This window comes from Xenopus laevis, chromosome 5L (genome assembly GCF_017654675.1).
Source record: "Xenopus laevis strain J_2021 chromosome 5L, Xenopus_laevis_v10.1, whole genome shotgun sequence".
Taxonomy (NCBI): domain Eukaryota; kingdom Metazoa; phylum Chordata; class Amphibia; order Anura; family Pipidae; genus Xenopus; species Xenopus laevis.
The window spans coordinates 130,686,032-130,709,953 of record NC_054379.1 but is presented as its reverse complement, the minus strand read 5'-3'; the positions used below and the strand labels follow the sequence as shown (position 1 = coordinate 130,709,953).

Below are 23,922 nucleotides of genomic sequence, written 5' to 3'. Positions count from 1 at the left end.
ATTTCACAGTAACTCCAGAGATACATTACTTATCCATTAAAAACTTTTAACCAGCTCCGGTTACCAACAGGGCCATTATCAAGAGACAGAATGAGTGATGAGGTAAGTGTTGATGTACAGCAGAATGAAGCCACTGTTCTCCCTTGTTGCAGGCATCCCTACTACACATTAAGCAGAGCATGGCATAATTAGCATTAGAGTAAGGGGCAACTGGTAGCCACTCAGGGGTTAGGCAGCATCAGAATATACAGCCAGAGGGGGATATGTGAAGTGGCTTTGTGGTCAGATTGGCAAGATGTGATTAAACCAATTGCTTTCTGACTAGAGGTTTTTGAAAAGCGAGGGGCAGCCATGAAATAATGTCTGTATTGCCATACAAGAAAACTACTAACAGGCAAGAATGTGTTGCTATTTAGAACCCTGCTCTGAGCCAGACATTACCCATACACGCCCTGCAGATCCATTTGCCAGAGACGAATGGGTCTTTATATGTATATTCTGAAGACTTGTGTACTCACAATCCCTGGCGGCTACTCTTGATAGCAGCACTTTGCCCCGTGACCGCCACATGGCAAGTTTAATGCACATTTGAAAGAAAGTCATTGGAGTCTTTATAAGCCAGAGCTACAGAATTTATAAGGGATATTTGTTTAGTCCTATCCATAACTCCCAAGCTGCAAATGAAAACAAGTCAGTATTTTATTGACTTTTGGTCTACAGCCAGGAGTGGCAGTTCAGAGTGGCCATGTCAGTGCAGCCTCTAATGTAGGATTCCTTGCAGTGGGGAAAAGCTCATTACAGGGGGGGGGGGGGGGAACACTTGAGCAAACATGTGATAACCCTAAATCAGGTTTTCCTGCAGGATGCCATAACAGATTCACCAGAAGTTGGACCTTCCAGCTAAACATTTACTATGCAATCACTAGAACCGGTTTACTACATGCAGTGGGCTACTTTTAGCCAGTAATAGAACTTTGGCCACTAAGTGTACAGCCTTGTAATATTGACCCCCTAAAGTTATTTTAAAATTACATTTCTGTTGTATACAAGGTGTAGATTCCGGTTCAGTTTACACTGGATTCCATGTTCTACAATTAAAAAAAACAAAAAAAAAAAAAAACAAAAACACACACCACTCAAGCTGTTGATACTCAGTAAAAATTGAAATCACATGTACTTAGTAGAGAAAGTTCTAAATATAGGATCTTTTGAACAGATTTCAGAGCATTCTAAACCCACTATATTTCTGCCACCTTTAACTGGGTCATAACGTGCTTCATACTGCTGAAATGCACAACATCAACAGTCAAGATTAAACTGCAAATTTGTTCTTATTTGTGCATTATTTTGCTCCCCTATACTCATGACAAAGTATGAGCCATCAGCATGGTTCAATACTTCCCACAAGTCTGCAAGACAAAAGCTACAGAGGTTTAGAAGTTAAGCACAGGAAAGCTTATAAAAAGACAGCTGTAGCTGCTAACCTGCGTAAGTCACATCATAAAAAAAGGATGGCATTACAGCCTGGAGAATTTAATCTTCTGCCCAGACCCAATGAAGTCTCATGCTGTATACAGTTACTCAGGGCGAAAAGTCCAACTGGCATATTTCACAAGCGATTACCAACTTCTAAAAATTTAGAAGGGTTTTAGTTCTAGAAAAAAATTGTTAGTTTTGCTATACTTTTAAGCATTGGAAAGCTGCTCCATTTCAATGTTAAAAGGGCTGTTCATCTTTGTATTAACTTTTAGTATGATGCCGATTGTGATATTCTGAGACAATTTGCAATTGGTTTTCATTTGCAGATTGAGTTTTAGCTTTTTATTCAGCAGCTTTCCAGTTTGCAATTTCAGCAATTCAGTTGCTAGGGTCCAAATTACCCTAGCAACCATGCATTTATTTTCAGAGACAAATATGAATAGGAGAGGACCTGAACAGAAAGGAGTTTAAAAATTAAAAAAAAAAAAAAAAAAGCCAATTGAAAAGTTGCTTAGAATTAGGCATTCTAGAACATACTAAAATTAGTTGTGTCAGCCCTTTAACTAGTGTAACATTTAGAAAATGAATTCTCTTAGTTTGGCTCAAGTACAAGATAGTGTTATTACAGAGAAAGAGAAAATCCTTAAAAAAAAAAAAACAAAAAAAAAACCTAAATGGTTAAAATGGTTATTTGGATAAAAATTAAGTCTATGGGAGAAGGTCTTTCAGTGTTTGTTATCCAGAAAAGGTAACAAAGCTCAGATCCCATACCTGTACAGTTTAGCTGGCCCATACATGTCCAGATTTGGTTGGGCAGTTAGGCCACTGTGAAGCATCTGGACATGTATGACAGATAAGAGTGGCAGTGTAAACAGATAGTCCAACAAGTGCATGGTGTATATGCAGAAGAAGCCATTGCTCAGGATCAGACCTTATTTTAAAGTGATGAGCAGGACAGCCCAAAACCCCTGCACAGACAGGCAAAACATCTTTAGCAGATTGAGTTTGTTATGACAATAGTTCGGTTATGTTGAAGTTGGTGTAATAAGAACACATGTTTGGGATGCAGCCCACTCCACTGCCGGTCATAGATTGTTTCCCAAAAATAAAACCTAAAAACCTTCATGTCCTACAGATCACCTATCCCAACAGGTATACATTCTGAAGAGAAACATTCAGTTGTATCCCCCAGTGACTAAAGGGGAGTTTGATTTTAAGTAAATTGAATAGGTTACTTTATGCTGTATTTTACATTAGAGCAGTGGTTTGGTTTCCTTTACACAGTATGTTTACCAATTAAACCAACTCCCATGTCCTTATAAAAAATAATTAATATGCTCCTATAGTGCTTCCATAGTTAAGCATTGTAATCCGTGTAGGTACTGTATGTTAAATAGGACCAGTCACCCAAAAAAATTATTCATAGTTCTATTTTATCACCTTCTTCAAGCAAAATTTACTTTAGTTTTCAAATTTAACGTGAAATCCCAATTTCTATTTTTTTATTAAAGCATTCACAGCTGTTGCCCTGAGCATAGAGGAGGGGCAGACAATTACTTTCACTTTCCATTCAGCACTTCCTAGATGTCACTGCTCTCCACATATTCCTCCCCCCCCCCCCCCCCCCCATTTTCTTCTCATTTATTTGTGAAGCAAGGGCATGGGGATGGACATCGGGTCCCCCATTCTGGTGCAAAAACAAGATTCTGAGTTGATACAAGGCTCGTCTTAATAACAGTGTGCACAAAATGGCTCCTGCCTGCTAAAATTGTTAATTCCCAGACTGAAGGAAGCAAGATTCAAATAATTTTTATATAGTGTAATTAAAGTTAATTGTGCTTGACTAATGTGATAATAGAATTATGAATAATTTTTTTGGGCAACGGGTCCCCTTTAACATACAGTACCTACACAGATTACAATGCTTAACTATGGAATGTTAGTCAGACAACGCACTGTGAACCATTCAAAGTTAGAGAGATTTGCTCACCACTAATTAAGTACTAAACTTATTGTATTCTGAAGTGTACAGTATATCTTATGCAAGGAGGGCCCCAAAAAGGTATACTGCATGATTAAAAAGTAGTTTCTATAAATTGAAGTAAACACAAAGATGAGTTCATGGAAAGTTAGTTAAGCGACAGTCTGGATTCCGTTTTTGCCAAACCAAAACCATTGCCTCCCACTGACTTGAGTGGGAAAAGAATGACAACATGCTAGTACTCCTAGTTAAAACCCTAAACAGCCTTTTGCTTTCAATTCAATGTGAGGCAGCAGGAGATGAATATAACAGCTTAACTTCAAGGGTGTTCCACCTTACTCCATTTTCGGATAGTTCAACAGAAAGATGTTTTCAATTGCTTCCTTATTTCCCCCCCCCCCCCCCATTTGTCACTTTTTTCTAATATTGAAGTTTACAGGAATTGTTCAGTATAAAAATAAAACTGGGTAAAGATAGGCTGTGCAAAATAAAGAAAAAATTCTAATGTTAGACAAAAATTTAATGTATAAAGGTTGGAGTGACTGGATGTCTAACATAATAGCCAGAACACTTAATTCCTGATTTGCAGCGCTTGGTTTCAACCGATTGTTACCAAGCAATAACCAATCAGTGACTTCAAGGGGGCATATGGGTCATAACAGTTTTCTTTTGAATCTGAGCTGCATGCCAAGAATCAATTGCAAACTCACTGAACAGTTATGTCCCATGTGGGCCCCCTTAGTCACTGACTTAACTGTTAGAACAGAACCCAACCTCCTGCTTTGCAGATCTGTTATGTTCAGACAGTCGCTGCATCATTTATAGATTAAAAATGTTTTTTGTGCACAGCCTATTTACCTAATCTTTTTATAATTGTTCACTGTAAACAGTTATAAATTGATACATTAGTTGAGCCTAAAGGAGTCTGCTCAGCAGGGCCAAAGAAAAGTGTTATCATTAAAGGCTGCTGTTATAAATGATACAATATTTGCCAATATTCCAGATGCATCAACTAATGTAAACATTAATGTTGGAAACAGAAATAAATAAAAATCAAAAAGAGTGAGCCAGGTCAGTCAAACGAAACTGTATACACCCGCAGGTTTGAAATATGTATTACAAACTAAAAAAAAAAAAAAAAAAAAAAAAAGGCTTGAGGTGATTGTACCCTTTAGTGTGGGGCACAAAACCTCAAGCTACCTAGCAAACCAGTTCAGGTGTAATAGTGAAATAACTACAGAATAATGAACAACTTAAAACGTAGCCTTTAATATATATCATTAAAACCAAAAGGTCATAGGGCCATGCCCTCAACATCACAACACCACTACAAATGTGTAGACACTGCCTCAAATCAGTATAGACAGTGCAGGACATTAGCCTTAAACAACAATTAAAAGCTGCATTGGGTGGTACACGGAGTGAAAAACGCCACAAAGTAAGGCGATCGGTTAGCGTTTAAGGCAGCCCTATACTTTTTGGTTTTAATGATATATATTAAAGGAATAGTTCAGTGTGAAAATTAAAATTAAAACTGTGTAAATAGATTTTATGCACCAAAACTTGCCTCTAGACCTGAAAATAAGCACCTGCTTTGAGGCCACTGAGAGCAACATTTAAAGGAATTGTTCAGTGTAAAAATAAAAACTGGGTAAATAGATAGTCTGTGCAAAATAAAAAATGTTTCTAATATAGTTAGTTAGCCAAAAATGTAATGTATAAAGACTGGAGTGACTGGATATCTAATAAAACAGCCAGAATCCAACTTCCTGCTTTTCAGCTCTATAACTCTGAGATAGTCAGCGACTTGAAGGGGGGCCACATGGTACATTTCTGTTCAGTGAGTTTGTAATTGATCCTCAGCATTCAGCTCAGATTCAAAAGCAACAGATATGACCCATGTGGCCTCCCCTCAAGTCTCTGATTGGTTACTGTCTGGTAACCAGGGTAACCAGTCAGTGTAAACCAAGAGAGCTGAAAAGCAGGAAGTAGTGTCCTGACTGACTTGTTATACATCAAATCACTCCAGCCTTTATACATTACATTTTTGGCTAACTAACTATATTAGAAACATGTTTTATTTTGCACAGCCTATCTATTTACCCAGTTTTTATTTTTACACTGAACAATTCCTTTAAAGGCTACGTTTTAAGTTGTTCATTATTCTGTAGTTATTTCACTATTACACCTGAACTGGTTTGCTAGGTAGCTTGAGGTTTTGTGCCCCACACTAAAGGGTACCATCACCTCAAACAGAAATAAATGGAAAGCAATAAAAAAAAAAAAATCCCCCCCCATCGGAATTGCAGTGATTATAGTTTATAGCGGTCAGTACATGATGAATACATATTTTATAACAATTTACCATTAAGCAAGAGTAGCGAGACAGGTTTTTAGGCAGGCTACCACATGTACAGTAATGCAGGCAGAATATGGTTACAAACGAATAAATTGGCACCAGTGGTTTTTTTTTTATTCATCAAGAGAAGCATTTTCTCCTCCTGTGTGTGATCATTTGGGTCTCGAGTCTTTGAAAAGAACAGCAATGACAAGATCGGAAGCCTCGCCAAGGCTACCACACAAACTGGCACAAGACAACATTCTAGATTCAATAATATAAAATTAGATCATGGCAGCAACGTCAATATCATTAGAGGAAAACCTGCCAAGAAACTGAATACCAAGATATCGGAAGCAGCTTTTCCTTGTGACCATCCTACGGTATCCTAGTGTCCTTAATTCAAAACCTGTTGGGCTGATTCATTTTGAAAAACTTTAGGGAACAGACAAACCGTGCAGTATGTACAACATGTACGTCACACTAGTGCCCGGCTTGTTTTCCAAAGAGCAAAACTAGATCTGCACTTGACAGTAGCAAGGCACTTGACATGAAATTTAAGACACTGTATATCTGTAGAATGTTTGCTAGTGCTACAAGCAAGTTTTAAATACACTGCTAACCTTCCAAGACGGCAGCCTAGAATATTCATTTAACTTACTGAGCTACCAGGCTGTGGTACAGCATATTCCCAGCAGAAGTTAAAAGCCTGGAAAGAATATGTAGCTTTACAGCCTTACCACTTTCCTACATTAGGTTTAAGCCCTGCTAAGTAAAAATAATTAAGTAGGTAGACTCATTTAAGGCCCATCCAGATGCTTACATTGTAAACGTAGGGTGGTTTAGATACCCAGGGAAGTAGAAAATAGTTCTATAGTGCTGCAAAATATCAGCCAGGTCATTTAGAGTAATAAAATAACCTATATGCATTTTTTTGGGAGGGAAGGACTGCCTCAAAAGTGGAGGTAGGCCTATATTGGTGCCTCCAACATCATAATACCCTTAGCCCAACCCTGCCTGTAACATTATACCCTTAATCTGGCCATAGACGCAAAGATCTCATCATACGAATCAAGGATTTTCAGAACGTGTGGAGTCTCCAGACATTTTTCGTCCTGCAGAGATCGGTCGTTTGGTCGAAAAATTTCTGTCGGCTGCCGATATCTCTGCGTGTATTGCCGATCGTATGATTTTTAGTGGGAGACCGTCACTAGCTTTGCCTATCGTTCAATTGCTGTCAGGGGCTGGACATTGGCTGATCTGTTCTTTAACCAATTTATTTGGTCGGAATGGTAAGACTTTAAGCTGAATGGTTAGTGGCAGGTCGGAAGATGGGAAAGTCCGATCGGATCTTTGCGTCTGTGGCCAGCTTTAGACCTGTTGCCTGCAACATCATTATGCATTGCCTTCACCTCTGGCTGTCACTTTTTATACACTTACACTGCCCTGCCACCTTCAGTGCAGTCACAAACGGGTGGATCAGGTACAAGTAGCAATGGCTCAGTGGGTCATGTTGGGTGCAGGCAGGTGACTGTTGACCCACACATCCCTATTCTCTACTGGACATTTCCTTGTCCAATGTTGACATAATGGACACCTGGAAACTGCAAGAATATGGTGTTGCTACATATATAAAAAAAAAAATACTTACTTAAAAGGGTATTCTTGAAAAATTTAATATAAGCTTTATCATGTGAAAATTAATTCTAAATATAAAAAAAATTACAATTTTGACCAGTTCCTGAAATAAGGGAGTTAATCTTTGCTCTCCCCATTTCAGCATCAATCTCTTTACATGTAGGAGTTGGAAGTCTGATTTTGAATGTGTTGGGTCCAATGCAGCCTGGGGGGGGGGGGGGTTTGAACTCCTTTTGCCTAGATTATATATTAGAGCTTATGGTTTTTAATATCACCAGAAATCATTTCTCTAGATGCAGGATCTGTGCCAGTCAGTTATTTTGTCAGATTGTGCTGGAGAAGCCAATGCATAATGTAATGGTGTGAATATAAACTTTGATTTCAGAAACTGTACAGAATTTATATATTTGTATTTAGAACGTTTGTTAATGCAGTATTATGACTTATTTTCACAATAGCGCCCCTTTAAGTAACCTGGCAGCATTAGAGGAAACTACCGACAACAGTATTCTGCAAAGTAACAGGCCCATTACTGCAGGAGTTCCATTAACAGTGCTCTGGGCTTAACAGCAATCCTCATTATGGTTAGGAAAAGCATGGTTTTGTTAAATGAAAATTCAATTCACATTCATAATTTAAAGTTTGTTCTCAAAGTGATAAAGGACACATTGTGCTACCATGTGGGGAATGTTTTTCTGGTGTTCTTGCCAAAAGCCATTTTCTATACATTCACTGTATATATTTTATATCTTCAAAGACCAGTAAAAAAAAAAAATTTGATACATTATAAATTACCTACCAACTCTCTGCTTGCGCAAGCAGAGAATCGGTAAGTAATTTTTCAATGAAGACTTTGCAAATTTAAGTTAAGCATCTTGGTTTTTTTTTTTCCTGTTAAGTAGAAAATTTAACTAAAAAAAATAAATAAATAAAATCAGTGTTACTGGTCCTTTAAGAACTGGGGAGACTTGCATCACACAACTTTTTCTGAAAAAGACTGATTGGCACTTTTTGTTTTTAAATCAACTCATCTGCATTAGGCAAGTTCCATTCAAACTGAATACAAAATGAACAGAAATGTACCCATATAAGTGCCATTGCCCTTATAACACTTTAACATGTAGTTTCTGCTGTACAAAATACTAATTACTGGCAGCACTCTGCAAGGCAGTCACACTTGGACCTCACTATTAAAGGGGAAGGAAACCTAGTTGGCGCAAAAACCCTCCCGTGTTTGCCCACCCTCCCTCCTGGCCTACCCGTCCTGCTGGGCAAATGCCCCTAACTTGTTACTTACCCTTCTGCGCAGGTCCAGTCCAGGGAGTTCACAGACGACATCTTCCACGCGATCATCTACTGCGCATGCGCCAAAAGTCACTAAGTACTTTTGCCGCATGCGCAGTAGATCGTACCGGCGAAATGCTCCTACTGCGCATACGCCGGTCAAAGCAGGAAGATCGCGTGGAAGAAGATGTCGTCGGTAAACTCCCTGGACTGGACCTGAGCAGAAGGGTAAGTAACAAGTTAGGGGCATTTGCCCAGCGGGATGGGTAGGCCAGGGGGGGGGGGAGGGTTTTTGCGCCAACTAGGTTTCCTTCCCCTTTAAAGATACAATAACTGAATATAAAAAAGCCAAATGCAATGCAAGATGTTCTGCAAAGTTTTGTTTTTAAAAACGACTTTTCTTCCAAAAACCTTTATGCATTCCCTTAGTCACCCATACCACCTTTCACCTGCTTGAACTAGACTGAAGAAACATGCAGAAATAGCAGGCCTTTATTCCATTTCTGCTAAACTTTTTTTTAAACTACCCTTGGGCAACAAATTGAAACTATGCTATTACCCTGTAACTTGGACTTTTAAAGGAGATATAGGATAAACTGAAAAAAAAAAAAAACCTAAGTGTTTTGGTTTTGCTTTTACATGGTCCTAAAAATTTATATTATCTTTAAAAACAGCCCCTTTAGACGATCTCTGTGTGTTTCAAATGAAGGGTGGACATGTCCTAATGCTTCCTACCAGAAGCACAGTAGGAGAGGGACAGCCAATCACAGCCCTGCAGTCACACAAGTACAGACAGGCTTCAGTTCCCTATCAAGTCCTGCTAGCTGCCGATTGGTTCCTGTCCCACAGTGCAGAGAGCAGAGTGGCACCAGCTCCCTTGCACAGCCTGGGAATTCAGGAAGCAGTGGAACAGAAGGGATTATTAGGGTTTTTGCAGAGATATTCAATAAATCAGCCTAAAACACTACTTTTTTAAGCACAAGGTTATTTTATTCATTTATTTTTAAACAACATGTCTCCTTTAATATTTGTGATTCAAAAAAAACCTCAAATGACTGAAGGGAGGGGGTTGTTTATACAGAGCCCATGCTCTCCAGTTCAACTACTAAATACAAGGCAGGTAGAAAGTGCTAAATCAAGAGTCTGCCTTGAGGATTTATACATTAGTTAAAATAGGTGTAATATAAAATAGTTTATACAGGGCTTTACTTAGCTTTCTCATAGAAGCATTTATAAAAGAAACTGAAAAGTATCTTATTGAAAGCAGGTGAGGCCAGTGCGTAATGATTGTGCCAGGCGCCTTTCTAGCAGCGGCAGGGTAAATAGGGAGTAATGGAGCCCCATGTACCTGACCTCTAACTGGCCCGCACTCACTCAGCAGCTCTGAGCTGGGGAAGCAGAAGACTATAGGTGAGTAGAGCACGCAGTCGCTACATGTGACCCGGCCCGAATCATTTTCTCCTGGACAAAGAGGGGGGGGGTACAGCATCACAAACGTCACCTCATTAAAGGGAAGCGGAAGGCTTCGACTGAATAACGGATCCCGTTCGACCCCTTGCAGCGGTGAAAGTTGTAATGAGACTCCCGCTGCACGAGGTTAAGGGATATGAATGAAAGGTCCGGGTAGAACTGACAGGATCACTGCGCGGCGCTCTACTTCTATGGGGGCTGAAAGCGTCCAAGCTATAACACGTCAGGTGGCGGGGAGTGCTGGGAGTTGTAGTACAACAACAAGACAAGTTATACTCCCTGCTCCCCTTCGCAAACAGAGATGTTACCCAAGCTCTTGGCACTTTCAGCCAAGCAGCCGGCGAGTACACGTTCCTTACAGCTTGCTGTCAGACCCAGCCGTCCCACTAAGTACTGTATCCTTTACACTGGGCTCCCCAACGCAGGAAGCAAAGCAACCCAACATGGTCACGCTGCAGTGTTATCGCTTTGGCCCTTACGCAAGCGACCCACTACTGAAAAAGCTCCTTACCTGCTGCCATATCGGAGCTGCTGCTGCGTGCTTCTCTGCAGCGATGAAGTGTGCTGTTCCGGATTGGCTCTCGCTTCCTCCCCTGACCCAGCTGTGCAGATGCTGCCGCTCATGAAACGCACAAGGACCTGCCTCTTTATACGCGACAGACACGTGACCGGGCCCCGCCTTCAGTCGCATCAACATAGACCCACGCAGTCATTCTACATCAGTGAAGAGTTTGTGACTGGATTGAGCGTTGCACGAACGGGTTTCTGTGTGCCCTGAATGTCTAGTATTCTGCATAAACCATAATAAAGGCTCAGCTCGCTCGTCTCAAACTGCTTATTTGTTTCAGGGCCGGGTAGGATGCCCTGGGCTTCCTGGTTCCTAATCCAAACGCCGTGTGATACTGTGGAAGATGTGAAATTAGATTTATTATATACATGTGAGCTTCTGCAACTTTAGTAACAATTCGGGGTTTCAGGTTGGACAATGCCTGAAATATGTGAACAGCCCCATCCATTTGAAATATTGCTCATAATATCTAATATAAGTAGAAATGAAAATGTTCCTAATCATACTGCTCATAATAGGTTTATCTATAGTTTGAGGTGAACTTCCCCTTTCATCTGTACTTTAATGCTGGGGGGCTGAGATGCACATGGAAAATGCGTTAGTTCTCAAACCAGAGTGAAGGTCTGCAATACTTAACCTCAGTGGTAAGCAATTATCAGAGCAGAACTGTATTTAGGGTCCTGAACACTGAACTGTTTAGGTAAAACTAGTATAAAGTGATATCACTTAGGGCAGGAGCCGCAGGACTAGATGACACATTTTGCCCCGACACGTCGCAATGTGACTAAACGCATGCGACGTGTCTGATGGTTCAGTGAGAACTGAAGTGAAGGAGAATCGCACATAAACAACTACATTGATCCGACTGTCGGATGAAAACGCAGTGTTCCGTTCATCCGGATCAATGTAGTTGTTTACATGCGATTCTCCTTCTCTTCAGTTTTCACTAAACCATCCGACACGTCGCGTGCGTTTAGTCGCATTGCAACGTGTCGGGTCAAAGCGCATCATCTAGTCGTGCCCTAAGGGGTATATTTATCAAAGAGTCAAGTTAAAGATCGGCACAGTCTGCTAGTGTGAAATGCTGCCACTCTCCATTCATTTCTATGGGATTTTGAAAGGCGTATTTATCAAAGGATGAACTTTCACTTTCACCCATTGATAAATATTCTTTTAAAAATCCCATAGAAATGAATGGAGAGTGGCGGAATTTCACCCTATGGGCAGATTCACTAAAGGGTGAAATAGCTAACGATAGCGACTTTTCTCCAGCGTTACCATCCGCAGCAACATCATCAATTCACTAACAGGCGCCAATTCACTGAAAGACACTGTCGCTAGCGTTCGTTCACACTCTGTCGCCAGGCAACTTTTCACTCTGTTGAAAGGTCGCTACTAAAGTTGACTTCGCCACCTCAGACCAGACGAACTGCTAAAAAGAAGGTAGATCTTCCTCAATCTTCTGTCACTTACATCATATCCTGTGTGCCGAAATTCATTGAAGTTCCAAAAACGCTGGCAACTTTTCCTTTTTTGAAGCGGAACTTCCTGCAAAAGTTTGGGTAACCGGTTTTCTTCAGTCATTTCATAACATATGGAACATTCATTTTACAGTGGGCTCATGTGTAGGGCATTATATTATATCATAATAAACAAAAGCCATGAATATCTTAATAAATTATAGCCTTATAAACGGTGAGTTCTGATGTCATCAGTTATAAACTCAACATTTATAATAAAGACCTCCATACAACTTTAAATTACCCACCGTATGCAAATTGACCTAAGCACAAGATCACTAACGAATTTTCGCTAGGCACAAATGAATGTTGGTGCATCTTTGCTATGAAATGCTCGCACTGCCGAAGTAAAGCTAGCGAAAAGTTGCCAGCGTTTGGCAACCAGGCGCAACTTCGCATTTTAGTGAATTGGTGAAGCCAATTCGAGGAGCCCACTCGAAAATCTTAGATCAGGGGCCCACTCTCAGTAGTATTATAATTCCAAAGTCTCTTTGTTCTCATAGAAATAGGTAATGGCCATGAAATATGCCAAATGTTTCCTGGTATCCATGTGGGCCAGTCTGACACTGATTGGTGTCGTCATATTGCGTTTGCGCCTTGCAAAGTGGTGCGGTGTGTGTAAAGCGGATGCTGGCGACAATTTGCCTTTTAGTGAATCTGCCCCTAGAGGACTGTGGTAACTTCACTTTTTGATAAATATACCCCTTAGATTGTAAGCTCTGCGGGACAGGGGCCGCCTTCCTTTGGTGTCTCATCTCTCATTCCACATGGCACAATCTCTGTGTATTTAGGCTTATTTATTGTAATACTTGTCCTTCCTGTGTGTATCTTGTACACTGTAAGATTGTACAGGACCGTGTATCCTTGTAGGGCTTTGTTAATACATTTATACTATAGATACATATTTAATGCTCTGGTGCACTTGTAGCATTTGAGCTGTAACACAGAGAAACCAATGGTGGTATTGGAGACTGAAGATCTTGTTTTGGAAGACATACAAGTATTAGAAATTATTCAGAAATGGTTTGCAAAACACAATCTATGCATAGTTTATAGGAAAAGACCACCAGTGAATGTTAGTGACATCCAGGGCCGCCATTAGAAATCACGGGGCCCCATACAACAAAATTTTTGGGGCCCCTTGGGCCCCGCCCACACTGACGACCAAGCTCCACCCCATATCCCGCCCACTCCACATCGCAGTTAAAAGACCACACAGACATCAGCGCTAAAAAAGTAAGCCCCCCACACAAGTTGTAAAAAGCTATTGATGATCAGGGCCCCCGTATAAAAAATTGGGGCCCCAAAAAAAAAAAATTTTAAATTTAAAAAAAAAAAAAAAAAAAAAAAGACATTGGTGGCAGGGGCCCCCTTATAAGTTAAAAAAAACTTGGGGCCCCAACAAAAAAAATGTAAAAAAAAACAAAAAAAAAAACAAACATTGGTGGCAGGGGCCCCCTTATAAGTTAAAAACAAATTGGGGCCCCAAAAAAAATTTGAAAAAACATTTTTTTGAAAAAAAAACTGGTGGCAGGGGCCCCCTTATCAGTTAAAAACAAATTGGGACCCCAAAACAAATTGTAAAAAAAAAATTTTTTTTTTAAAAAAAAAACTGGTGGTAGGGGCCCCCTTACAAGTTAAAAAAAATTGGGGCCGCCAAAAAAAATTAATTTTATTTTTAAAAAAAAACAAAAAAACAATGGTGGCAAGGGTTTACGAGTTAAAAAAAAAAATTGGGGCCCCAAAAAAAATGTTTTAAAAAAAAGATTGGTGGCAGGGGCCTATAGAATATTAAAATAATACATTGGTGGCCAGAGGATTAAAAAAAAAAAAACACAAACTGGTGTTCAGTAGAATTGAACTCATGGCTTCAGTACTTCAACTTCGCCTCCTTTCGTGACTTCGGGTCTTTTCACAGCTTCAGGACTTCAATTTCGGCTGTTTTCGTGACTTCGGTCTTTGCGCTGCTTCAGGACTTCGGCTTCGGCTGTTTTCGTAACTTCGGGTCTTTTCGGCGCTTCGGGACTTCGGCTTTTTCCGTGACTTCGGGTCTTTTCGGCGCATCGGCTTCGGCTTTTCGGCACTTCCGCATTCGGCAACGCAAGAAGCAGACGTACGGCTCGGGCGCTCGTAAGGGGGGCCCGGATCTTCAAAAAATGCAGCGCTGCCGGGCCCCCCTTCATGCCCGGGCCCGGTACGCTTGTCCCCCCTGTCCCCCCCTGATGGCGGCCCTGGTGACATCATATCATGTACAAGGTAGTTGAAATTTGTTTTTGAGGACACTAGATACAGTGAACATTGACAGGTCTGTACCCTATTTCCCTACTAACCAAAAATAACCAATGGACCTGAAATAGTCTTGATTATATTGTGATCTTAAATGGGTTGTTCACCTTTAAATAAACTTTTAGCATGAGTGTGATATTCTGAGAGAATTTGCGTTTGGTTTTCATTTTTCTTTTAGTTATTTAGCTTTTTATACAGCACGTCTCCAGTATGCAGTCTGGTTGGTAGGGTCCAAATTACCCTAAGAACCATGTACTGAATTGAATAAGAGAATGGAATATGAGTAGGAGAGGGCCTAAAAAGATAGATGAGTAAAACAAAGTATCAATAACAATACATTTGTAGCCATACAAAGCATTTGATTTTTAGATGGAGTCAGTGACCCCCATTTGAAAGCTGGAGAGAGAAAGAGAAGAAAAGGCAAATAATTCAAAAACTCTAAAAAAAAAAACCCGAAGTAATGAAGACCAATTGAAAAGATGCTTAGAATTAGCCATTCTGTAATATACCAAAATTTTACTTAGAACACTAGATTGTTAGCCACATGAGTTCTGATCAGAGCACTTGGTCTGACAACTGAACCGCTTACCTTACTGAATGAGCTAATATGAATGACATTGTTCATTTAAATTTTTGACTGGCATGGGATTTATATACCCACATCCAGTCAGTGACAGCGTTGATGAGGATTATTTTGGATAGTAGAGTGCCAAGGCTCATTATACTGAACTTGTTGCAACAAATCTGTGAGGCTAAAGTATTGGCTTCTACTGTATTTAAATGAATTTTGATGAAGGCAAGTGCCATCTAATATAATTACTCTTTCCAAATGTCTTTCCATTATTTAAAAAACTCTAAAAAAAATAAATAATGAAGACCAAATGAAAAGTTGCTTAGAATTGGTCATTTTATAACAATCCAAATGTTAATTTAAAGGTGAACCCCTTTTTAAACAGGTAGGCACTAACCAGCCCAAAATTGAATTGATTCACAATTACCATAATAATAGGCAAGTGTTAGAAACTGAGTCACTATATGTTACTGTACCCCTCTTATCCCCTTGCTACAGATTTCAGAATGAGAGAGAGGGTAATGGAGTTACCTTACTGGATATTGACGGATGCATACATTTCATGCTGGACTGTGTGAATAATCAAGCAGGAAATATTTAAACTAAATAATAATAATAACAACCTAGAGCAAATAATTGTCATTATAAAATTAGGTAATGTTCTTTTAACGTGTTTGTGTACTACTTTTCCTGAACCTACTTAAAGCCAGTGGGCTCAGTTTTGGGTTCTAACTATTAGGGTAAGTGCACAGGTTCAGATTCAGGTAGATTTAGTCGCCTCACGAGGAAACTTTGGATACAAAGTGCCGCGTGTGCCATGCCGCAGGGGATTTCTCATTATAGCCTGCGGAAGACAGGGGGAAGTGTTTGGGGAGATTAGCCACCCCAAAGAAGAGGCGATTAGTCGCCAGGTGACTAAATCTCCCCGAATCGCCAGGTGTGCCCTTACCCTTAAACCTTAGCCTCGTCTAATTATGATTTGCAAGTGTTAAATGTAGTTGGGCCTGAGCCCTGGTAGAGCAAATCAGTAGGAGACAGATAGCCATTGTTTATGGACTTTTACCAGTAGACCTTGGGAAATCATTAGCTGTCTGTTATAAAACAGACCTTCTCTCAATGCCATTCAGCAATACAGGGAGTTGCAGAGGAGTAGAAAGTCTAACTTTATAAGATAACAGCAGTTGTCAAGACGATGTACTGACAGGAAGTATTTACATAGTTCAATCAGTTTCATTAAAGTAATACTGACACTAAAAAGATCATCTAAAGCTAAAGCTAATGGACTATTGCTGAGCAAATATGGCAGCCTTCTTAAGCTCCCCATAGACGCGACGATTCTTCTTGCCGAACGACCGATATTAGGGAAGTCCAACCAATCCTTCGAAATTATCGTGCGGTTAGTGGGATTTGAACGATCTTACGATTTTTCGGCCGACATCTGTCAGGAAATTGATCGGCAAGGTCGAAAAATCTTTGTCGGTCCCAGTGCAATCTATCTGTGTTTGTAGGGCCAAGCAGGCAGCTACTCTTTGTTTTCCTGGCAAATTGGTATTTTTAGTTGATGGACAATTCGTACGATCAAATCGTGGTCTCACTAAGAGGATCTGATCTTTTAAAAATCGCAACATCTATGGCCAGCTTTATAAATAAACATAGGGGATCAGATATGTAAATGCATCGGATAAATGCTTAAGGGCAGATACACATGGTCAGATTCGGGGAACTGCCTTCCCCTGCCTTCCCGCTGGCTAGAATGTAAATCGCCGGCGGGATGGCACTTGGAGTGTTTCGTTTTCCTGAAGTCGGCCGAGGTTTTCTTGTGAGGCAACTTTGGGCGACTTCGAAGATGAGCTCACGAGTCCCATTTTCCGGTGCTTCGGTATTAGCAATGTGGTTTAATTCTCCTTTAAATAATTTAAAAATAGCATGAAAAGACAATTTTATGATAGATGTGGAAAAAAGGTTTAAAGGGCTGATTTAACTTTGAGTTATCTTTTATTATGATGTAGAGAGGGATATTCTAAGACAATTTGCGATTGGATTTCATATTTGTGGTTTTTGTGTTGTTTAGCATTTTATTCAGCAGCTTTCCAGTCTGCAATTTCAGCAATCTGGTTGTGAGGGTCCAAATTACCCTAGCAACCCTGCATTGATTTGAATAAGAGACTGAAATATGAATAGGGGAGGGTCTGTATAGAAAGATGAGTAATAAAAAGTAGCAATAACAATACATTTGTAGCTTTACAGAACATTTGTTTTTTAGATGGGGTCTGTGACCCCCATTAGAAAGCTGGAAAGAGTCAGAAAAAAAGGTAACTATTTCAAAAACTCTAAAAAATAAATAAATAATGAAGACCAAATGAAAAGTTGCTTAGCATTGGTCATTCTATAACAAACCAAATGTTAACCTAAAGGTGAACCCCCTTTTTAATATCTGTTTTTTTAAGGGACTATCTTAAAATATTGCAGTAACGGTAAATCTAATGACCTTAGCATGATCAGGTATTACACGTCTATAATGGTAGAAATGACCATTAACCCTCTATACATTTTTGGCATGTAGAAAGAATTCAGAGTATCCAGAGGAAGCACAGCGTACAAACTCTGTGTAGCTAGTGCCCAAGTTTGAATCAGACTCAAATCCTGTATACTGTATTTCACACTATAATACATCAGTTGTACACAATTCAAGTGTCAACACTTACAAAACTATATAAATACAGCCTTGGGTGCCTGGCAAAAAATATATTTCATGGCAGAAAATATTTCTGAAAGTTCCCTAACCCAAGGACTGAAATTGCATAGTTGTGTATATTTCCTAACTGCCAAACAAGAAGAATCACTCTTGCTTAATGACAGTTCTCAATTTTTAATGCGTTGGCTTTTTGCAAGAGGGCATATCTGTTTCATGATGGCAGTGTTGCTATTCAGAACTCTGTGCAGCTAATATGCTATCCCAAAAAAAAAAGCTGAATAAAACACAGCATCAGCATTTAAAATACTTTCTGCAATTTTTGCACAAAAGACTGGAAAATTGCACAACGGCCACTAAGGCCCATAAATAGAATGTCTGTCACCAGTCAGATCTCACAAAAAGACAATACCCAATGGTGTGATGCACCATGAGTCTTACTATCTGTGATCCCTGAGTTACTGTATGTTTCAGCCATAGCCAGTCGAGGTTCAGCTAAAGCTGGGGGATGCATGCAGGGATTCCAAGACAATAGTTATGTATCTGTATCCTAGAAAACTATTGGCAATAGATCTTAACAACTGGCCACAAAGTAATGCAGTGGGACATTGTAGTCATCCTGTCTTCCCATGGTACAAATTTCTTTATAAGGCATTTTAGATTAATATATTATATATTGATCAGTTAGGCTGGGGATAAGTATAAAAGTACAGTGACAAACCTTTCCTCATTACTCTATATGTACTATTTAATAGGCATTATTTACAGAAAGTGCAGCACTGTGTCCCAAACAGTAAAGGTCATACCATGCTTTAAAATCCATGAATAAAAACCTCATCTGAGTTACACATCTTAAGTCTCTGTTTACCATCTGGGCACGTTTAGCTTTCTACTGTAATCTGACTGCCCTCTTAAATCCACCAGTCTCTCTGAATGACTGACACACTGATACAAAGCCTTTATATTCAGGGCAGGGCAGTAATCCACATCTCAGGCAGCATCTTAGTAGACAACATCTTCAAGAAGCCTTTTGCCAGGTATTCAAGGAAACTACATTGGCAACACACAGGCACAACCTGCTTGAAATACAACTCCATTGGCCCCTATGAGACTTGGCTAAAAGCATAAGCACCTGCCTGCACTTGTCAGTCATTCTGATAGGGGCCAGTGAAGGGCAATAAAAAAAATAATGCCTAAAATCTCCTTGTATATGTTTGCCCCTATAAAAACTAGAAGCTTATACTTCTCTTATAAACCTTGTTTGTAACTGTAAAAAAAAAAAAGATGATACCCTTTAACATTATTGATATTACTGCTCCTCCTGCTTGCTTTTCTATGTATCCTGGAGTGCCTCCTGGATTATACAGATGCCACATTTCATTTCCCTCTGTGACTGTGTAGCAAACTAAATTCTGTTTATGTTTCTGTAGCGGCCCCCAACCTTTTTTGGCCAGTGTAGAGCCACATTTTTTTGCAAGGAATTGGGGGGGGGGGGTTCGGGAGGGGTCGGTGTCTAATTGTGGCGCGCCGACGTCCAATGTGGCACACCAGCGTCCAATTTAGCGTGGCACGTCAATTGGTCGCTAGGCTTGGCGGCCCAGTTCAAGACTGTCCTCAGCCCAGTTCTGGGCCGCAGCCCGGCGGTTGAGTGACCCCTTCTCTAGAGAATAACTGACTTTTGATAAATCTGTACCTACCTGGAGATGCACACCTCATGTTTGTGACTATTTGGTTAGTAAATGTTTTATGTCTTTTGTTGGGTCCAGAGCTAAAACCCTTGATCACTGCAGTAGAAAAATGACAGTACAGGTATAGTACCTTCTACCTGATCCAAATTAAGATATAATTGATCCTTATTGGGAACAAAGCCAGCCTATTGGCTTCATTTAATGTTTACATGTTTTTCTTGTAGACCTAAGGTATGAAGATTCAAATTATGGAAAGAGCCCTTATTGAGAAAACCCCAGGCCCCAAGCATTCTGTATAACAGGTCCCATACCTTTAGTATTCTTCCTAATATGGTTACTGGACCACCACCTAATTTTATTCTATTTAGCTTATTTCCTCTCAATTCTTTATTTATGTAGCATCGCCATATTCCAGAGGTATTTACAATGAGAGATTAAAACTCCCACTGATCCCAGAAGTCTCCCACAATTGCTATGTCTGCACCCCATATTGTTACAATACTGGTCAGCTGTAGAAGAAATAAAAACAATAACATATTGGAAAATTCCGGACAGCTTTTCTTGCAAGAGATTTCAAGCGTGGCGGGCAGGGGACATCACACCCAGAATTTCCCCCACCCCTAACCCCCTGACAATCTAAAGATAGATAAAAATCTAATTTCAAACAAAGTAAGCATTTCTTACAACATCACAAACGTGTTTTTCATGTCAAGGTGAAATATAAGAAAAGTGGAACACGGTGATTAAAAGACAATTGGGCCAGTGACACAGTTCAGTGAATAAATCCATTTAATCTAATACTAATGTTAAGACTGTCCCTGCTGGAGGAGATTGCTGTCCAACAGATTGCACTTTCATTTGTTTCAGTCAGCAAGTAGAATGTGTGTCAGAATTAAAATAATGAAAAAGAGCCGTTTGCGTGACACCTAATTAAACCACTGTGATTTTAATCCAAGAAAGGGGTAGTAAAGCAGTGTACAATAGAAACTTAACTTATAATAAGATGCTGCTGTATTACACTGAAGTCTCATATGTGTCAAGATGCACCGGTTAAAAACATACCGATTATATAAAACCTAATGGATTTCTGTTGAATTTAAAGGAAAACTAAAGCCCAGGATAACTTGTATAATTGACATAGCCCTTTGCTGGCCTATATATAGGAAGTAAATAAGGAAGTCGCCCAGAAAATGTGAATGGGGTACAGCTGTGTGAACCCCTTTTCAAATAAGGCCCTTCATCTCTTAGGTAAGAATAAATATACAGAGAAAAAAATAATGGAAAGATAAGTTCAGTTTATCAGCAGGGTTTATCTTTGATACATTTTCCATTATATGTAACATTAAACACCTAAGTACAACATGAGCTGAATAAATACAGTCTATATACTGGAAATTACTTCTGCTTATACTTTTCATTAAAAAAACAGCAATTTTTTTCCCATTTATTTCATGCAAAACATATTTCCACCCATTTAGGTCAAACAGAGGTGTACTTTATGCTGTGCTCAGGCAACAAATTATTATGTTAAACCTATAACCTATAATTGGGCTGAGGCTCACCTATTCTTGTCATACCATTTTAATGCCACTAATAGGGGTGTGGTTTGGGATCTCTTAATCGGAAACCCAATACAAAGTAATCTACAAATTAATGGAAGGCCATGTCCCGTAAGGGTTTACCGTATTTACATTTACTTACCACACTGCAGTGTGCAAAGTGCAACTTCGAACACAACCAGGGCTGTATTTACTATGTAGGCACCTGATGACCTGTGGCAGCTTTAGTTAGAGCACTCTGGTGTTTATATGGTAAATAAGATTTGTGCCAAAACCCAGTGGGGGAGCTGAGGGGTGGGATTCCGCAATCCTATTAATTCAGCGCATGCGCAGAACGGCTGGCCCATTTGTGCATATGCCAATTGCAGGTTGAGTGGTGGTACTAAGGTCCCATGACTAGGGAGCCCCTGTCATTGTGGTCCACAGATGGATTTGTGGCTTATATGTCAAAGTTGATACAGTTGAGCTCGCACTTTGATTCAAATTGGACCCAATGCTGAAAAATTGTTCAGTCCAGTTTGCACCATTTCTGCTATTTGGCATGAAATGATGTGGCGCAACTATGCTGTGGCAATTGGCAGTGGTGTAACTAGATGATCACAAGCCTGTGTGCAAAAACTGCACCCCTAAACCCATCCCCTGTCTGTCCCCACCTAGTCGCCTGCAGCAACTCTGGCGGGCCCTACTGGGGGATGTGTCTGGGGGCAGTCGTCCAGGTAGTTACGCCACTGGCAATTGGCTCAGGCCACTCTGTAGACCCTGGATCTCCTGTTGAGTTAAGTGTTGATTGTAACTACAAGGTCGCACAGCAGCCTTTTTTTAAAAGAACTCAATTCAGAACACTAGGCAGGATGGAGACTGTGGTGCAGAATGCAACTATATGGAAGTGCAAGGGGTGCAATGACACAATAACCTTTAGTTAATGGGATTTTTTATGCAGATTACTATGACCATGCTCAACTGCAGTGTGGTAACTAAGCATGAATTCATATTGGTAGCACAACAATCTTACACAAGTTTATTCAATATTTAAATCTTTTCAACCAAAGATTTGTAATCCAAATTATCTGTAAAACTTCAGGTCCCAAGCATTCTGGATTATAGATCCCATGCCCTTATTAGCAGTTACTTCTGCAACATTCTGGCTTTTCTGTATGTATGGGTGAGAGTAGCCTAAAATGATGACTGCCATTCTGCACTGTGACCTTCGACAGATTATACTGTTCCTTTAACTAGTAATAAGAAAAGTAACTTAGCTCTCATGCATATGTACACTATAAATGCCAATCCTGCGTGCAAAGAAGGAATGCCCTTGAGCTCTACTAGTTATTTAAAGAAAAATGCAAAAGTAATAAACTTCTACATACGGTTTAAGTTTTCCTAAAAGGCTAGTCTCACCCTTTTATCAAAATACAGCTGGGATAGAAGTGGATTATACAAAACTAGGAAATTATATGAGGATATGTCTTTAAGATGAAAAATAATAAAATTGCATTTGTAATTTCAAAGAGATTTCTCTGCTTAGGCAATCAAAATACATTTTCATTATGTGTTGGAACAAAGATATGGGTGCAACATATGGCTGAAGTGCTTGACCTTCAGCAGTGGACATTGGTTGTTGACATAAAGAACAACATATGGCTGAAGTGCTTGACCTTCAGCAGTGGACACTGGTTGTTGACATAAAGGATTCCAGGAGCTGTTGCATCAAGAATGCAGCCTATGGCCCCTTTAGGAGCACCATCGGAATAGGCTTCTGTTTCTGCTTTGGATCAATAAGTAGTTACAAGAAGCATTAAAAATACAATTTGCACGTTCATATTAACAATCGTTTGCTTTGTATACCATCTCCAAATCTTTAGATTGGTCTTCTCTCTTGGTCTATTCACTCAGCAAGACAAAGGTAATAGAACCACATTAGATCATGTGGCGAGACATTGCAGTACTAGATGAAGCTGGCAGCAAAATCTAGGCACATACCGTTTGTATGAATTCTGTGGTAGGTATCACCTAGCATAGAATTTGATATTACCTATACAAAAAACCAACAGCTGCCTAGTACATAAAAAATGTGGCTTGACAGCATTTAGTGCGGGTGGGTTATCTGGACAAAGATGCAGATAAGAAGTTAATTAAAGGGTTGGTTTATCTTTAAAGGTTTGGATAACTTTTAGTATGTTATAGAATGACTTCCAGGCAACTTTTCAATTGGCCTTCATTTTTTCTTTTTTATAGTTTTTGAATTATTTGCCTTCTACTTCTTTTTCAACATTCTAATTTATAGTTATTGCTACTGTCTCACTTCTAGTGACTACTCTGGTCCTGCTCAGTCCTGTTCCAGTCCGCAATTCTTAGCCAGCATCATTAGTTTCAGTCCAAGTTCCAAGCCTGTTCCTGACTCTTTGTCTGCTCTGTCCTGTCACCAGTTCTCCACTTGCTCTGTTCCAGTCCTATTCTCATTGCCCACTTTGTCCCTATTCTACCAGATCCTGATGCTATGCCCTTGTCTCCCTAATCCTTTTCCTTCATCTCCTGTTTGCACAATTCTAGTCCTTGCCTGAAGGATTCATCCTCCATACAATCCCTTACACAAGGACTTTATCCTAACTTAAAGGGGACCTGTCACCCAAAAAAAAATATTCCAAATCCTATTTTATCACATTAGTCAAGCAAAATGAACTTTAATTACACAGTATAAATTATTTGAATCTTGTTTCCCTTAGTCTGGAAATTCATAATTATAGCAAGCAGGCAGGAGCCTTTTTGTGGACACTGTAATTAAAACAAGCCTTGCATCATCTCAGAACCTTGTTTGTGCACCAGAATGGGGGAGCTGATGTCCATCCCC

At 39.8% G+C, this 23,922-nt stretch overlaps 1 protein-coding gene across 1 annotated transcript in view; it reads right to left on the bottom strand.

Annotated features, from left to right (window-relative positions):
* Positions 1 to 10,775, bottom strand: part of gyg1.L (glycogenin 1 L homeolog) — a gene marked incomplete at its 5' end in the record, with an annotated part of 28,241 nt that extends 17,466 nt beyond the window's left edge. Inside the window, 1 exon segment of the mRNA NM_001096761.1 lies at positions 10,702 to 10,775. Coding sequence (NP_001090230.1) covers positions 10,702 to 10,711 — 10 coding nt within the window.
* Positions 10,776 to 23,922: the final 13,147 nt, after the last annotated feature.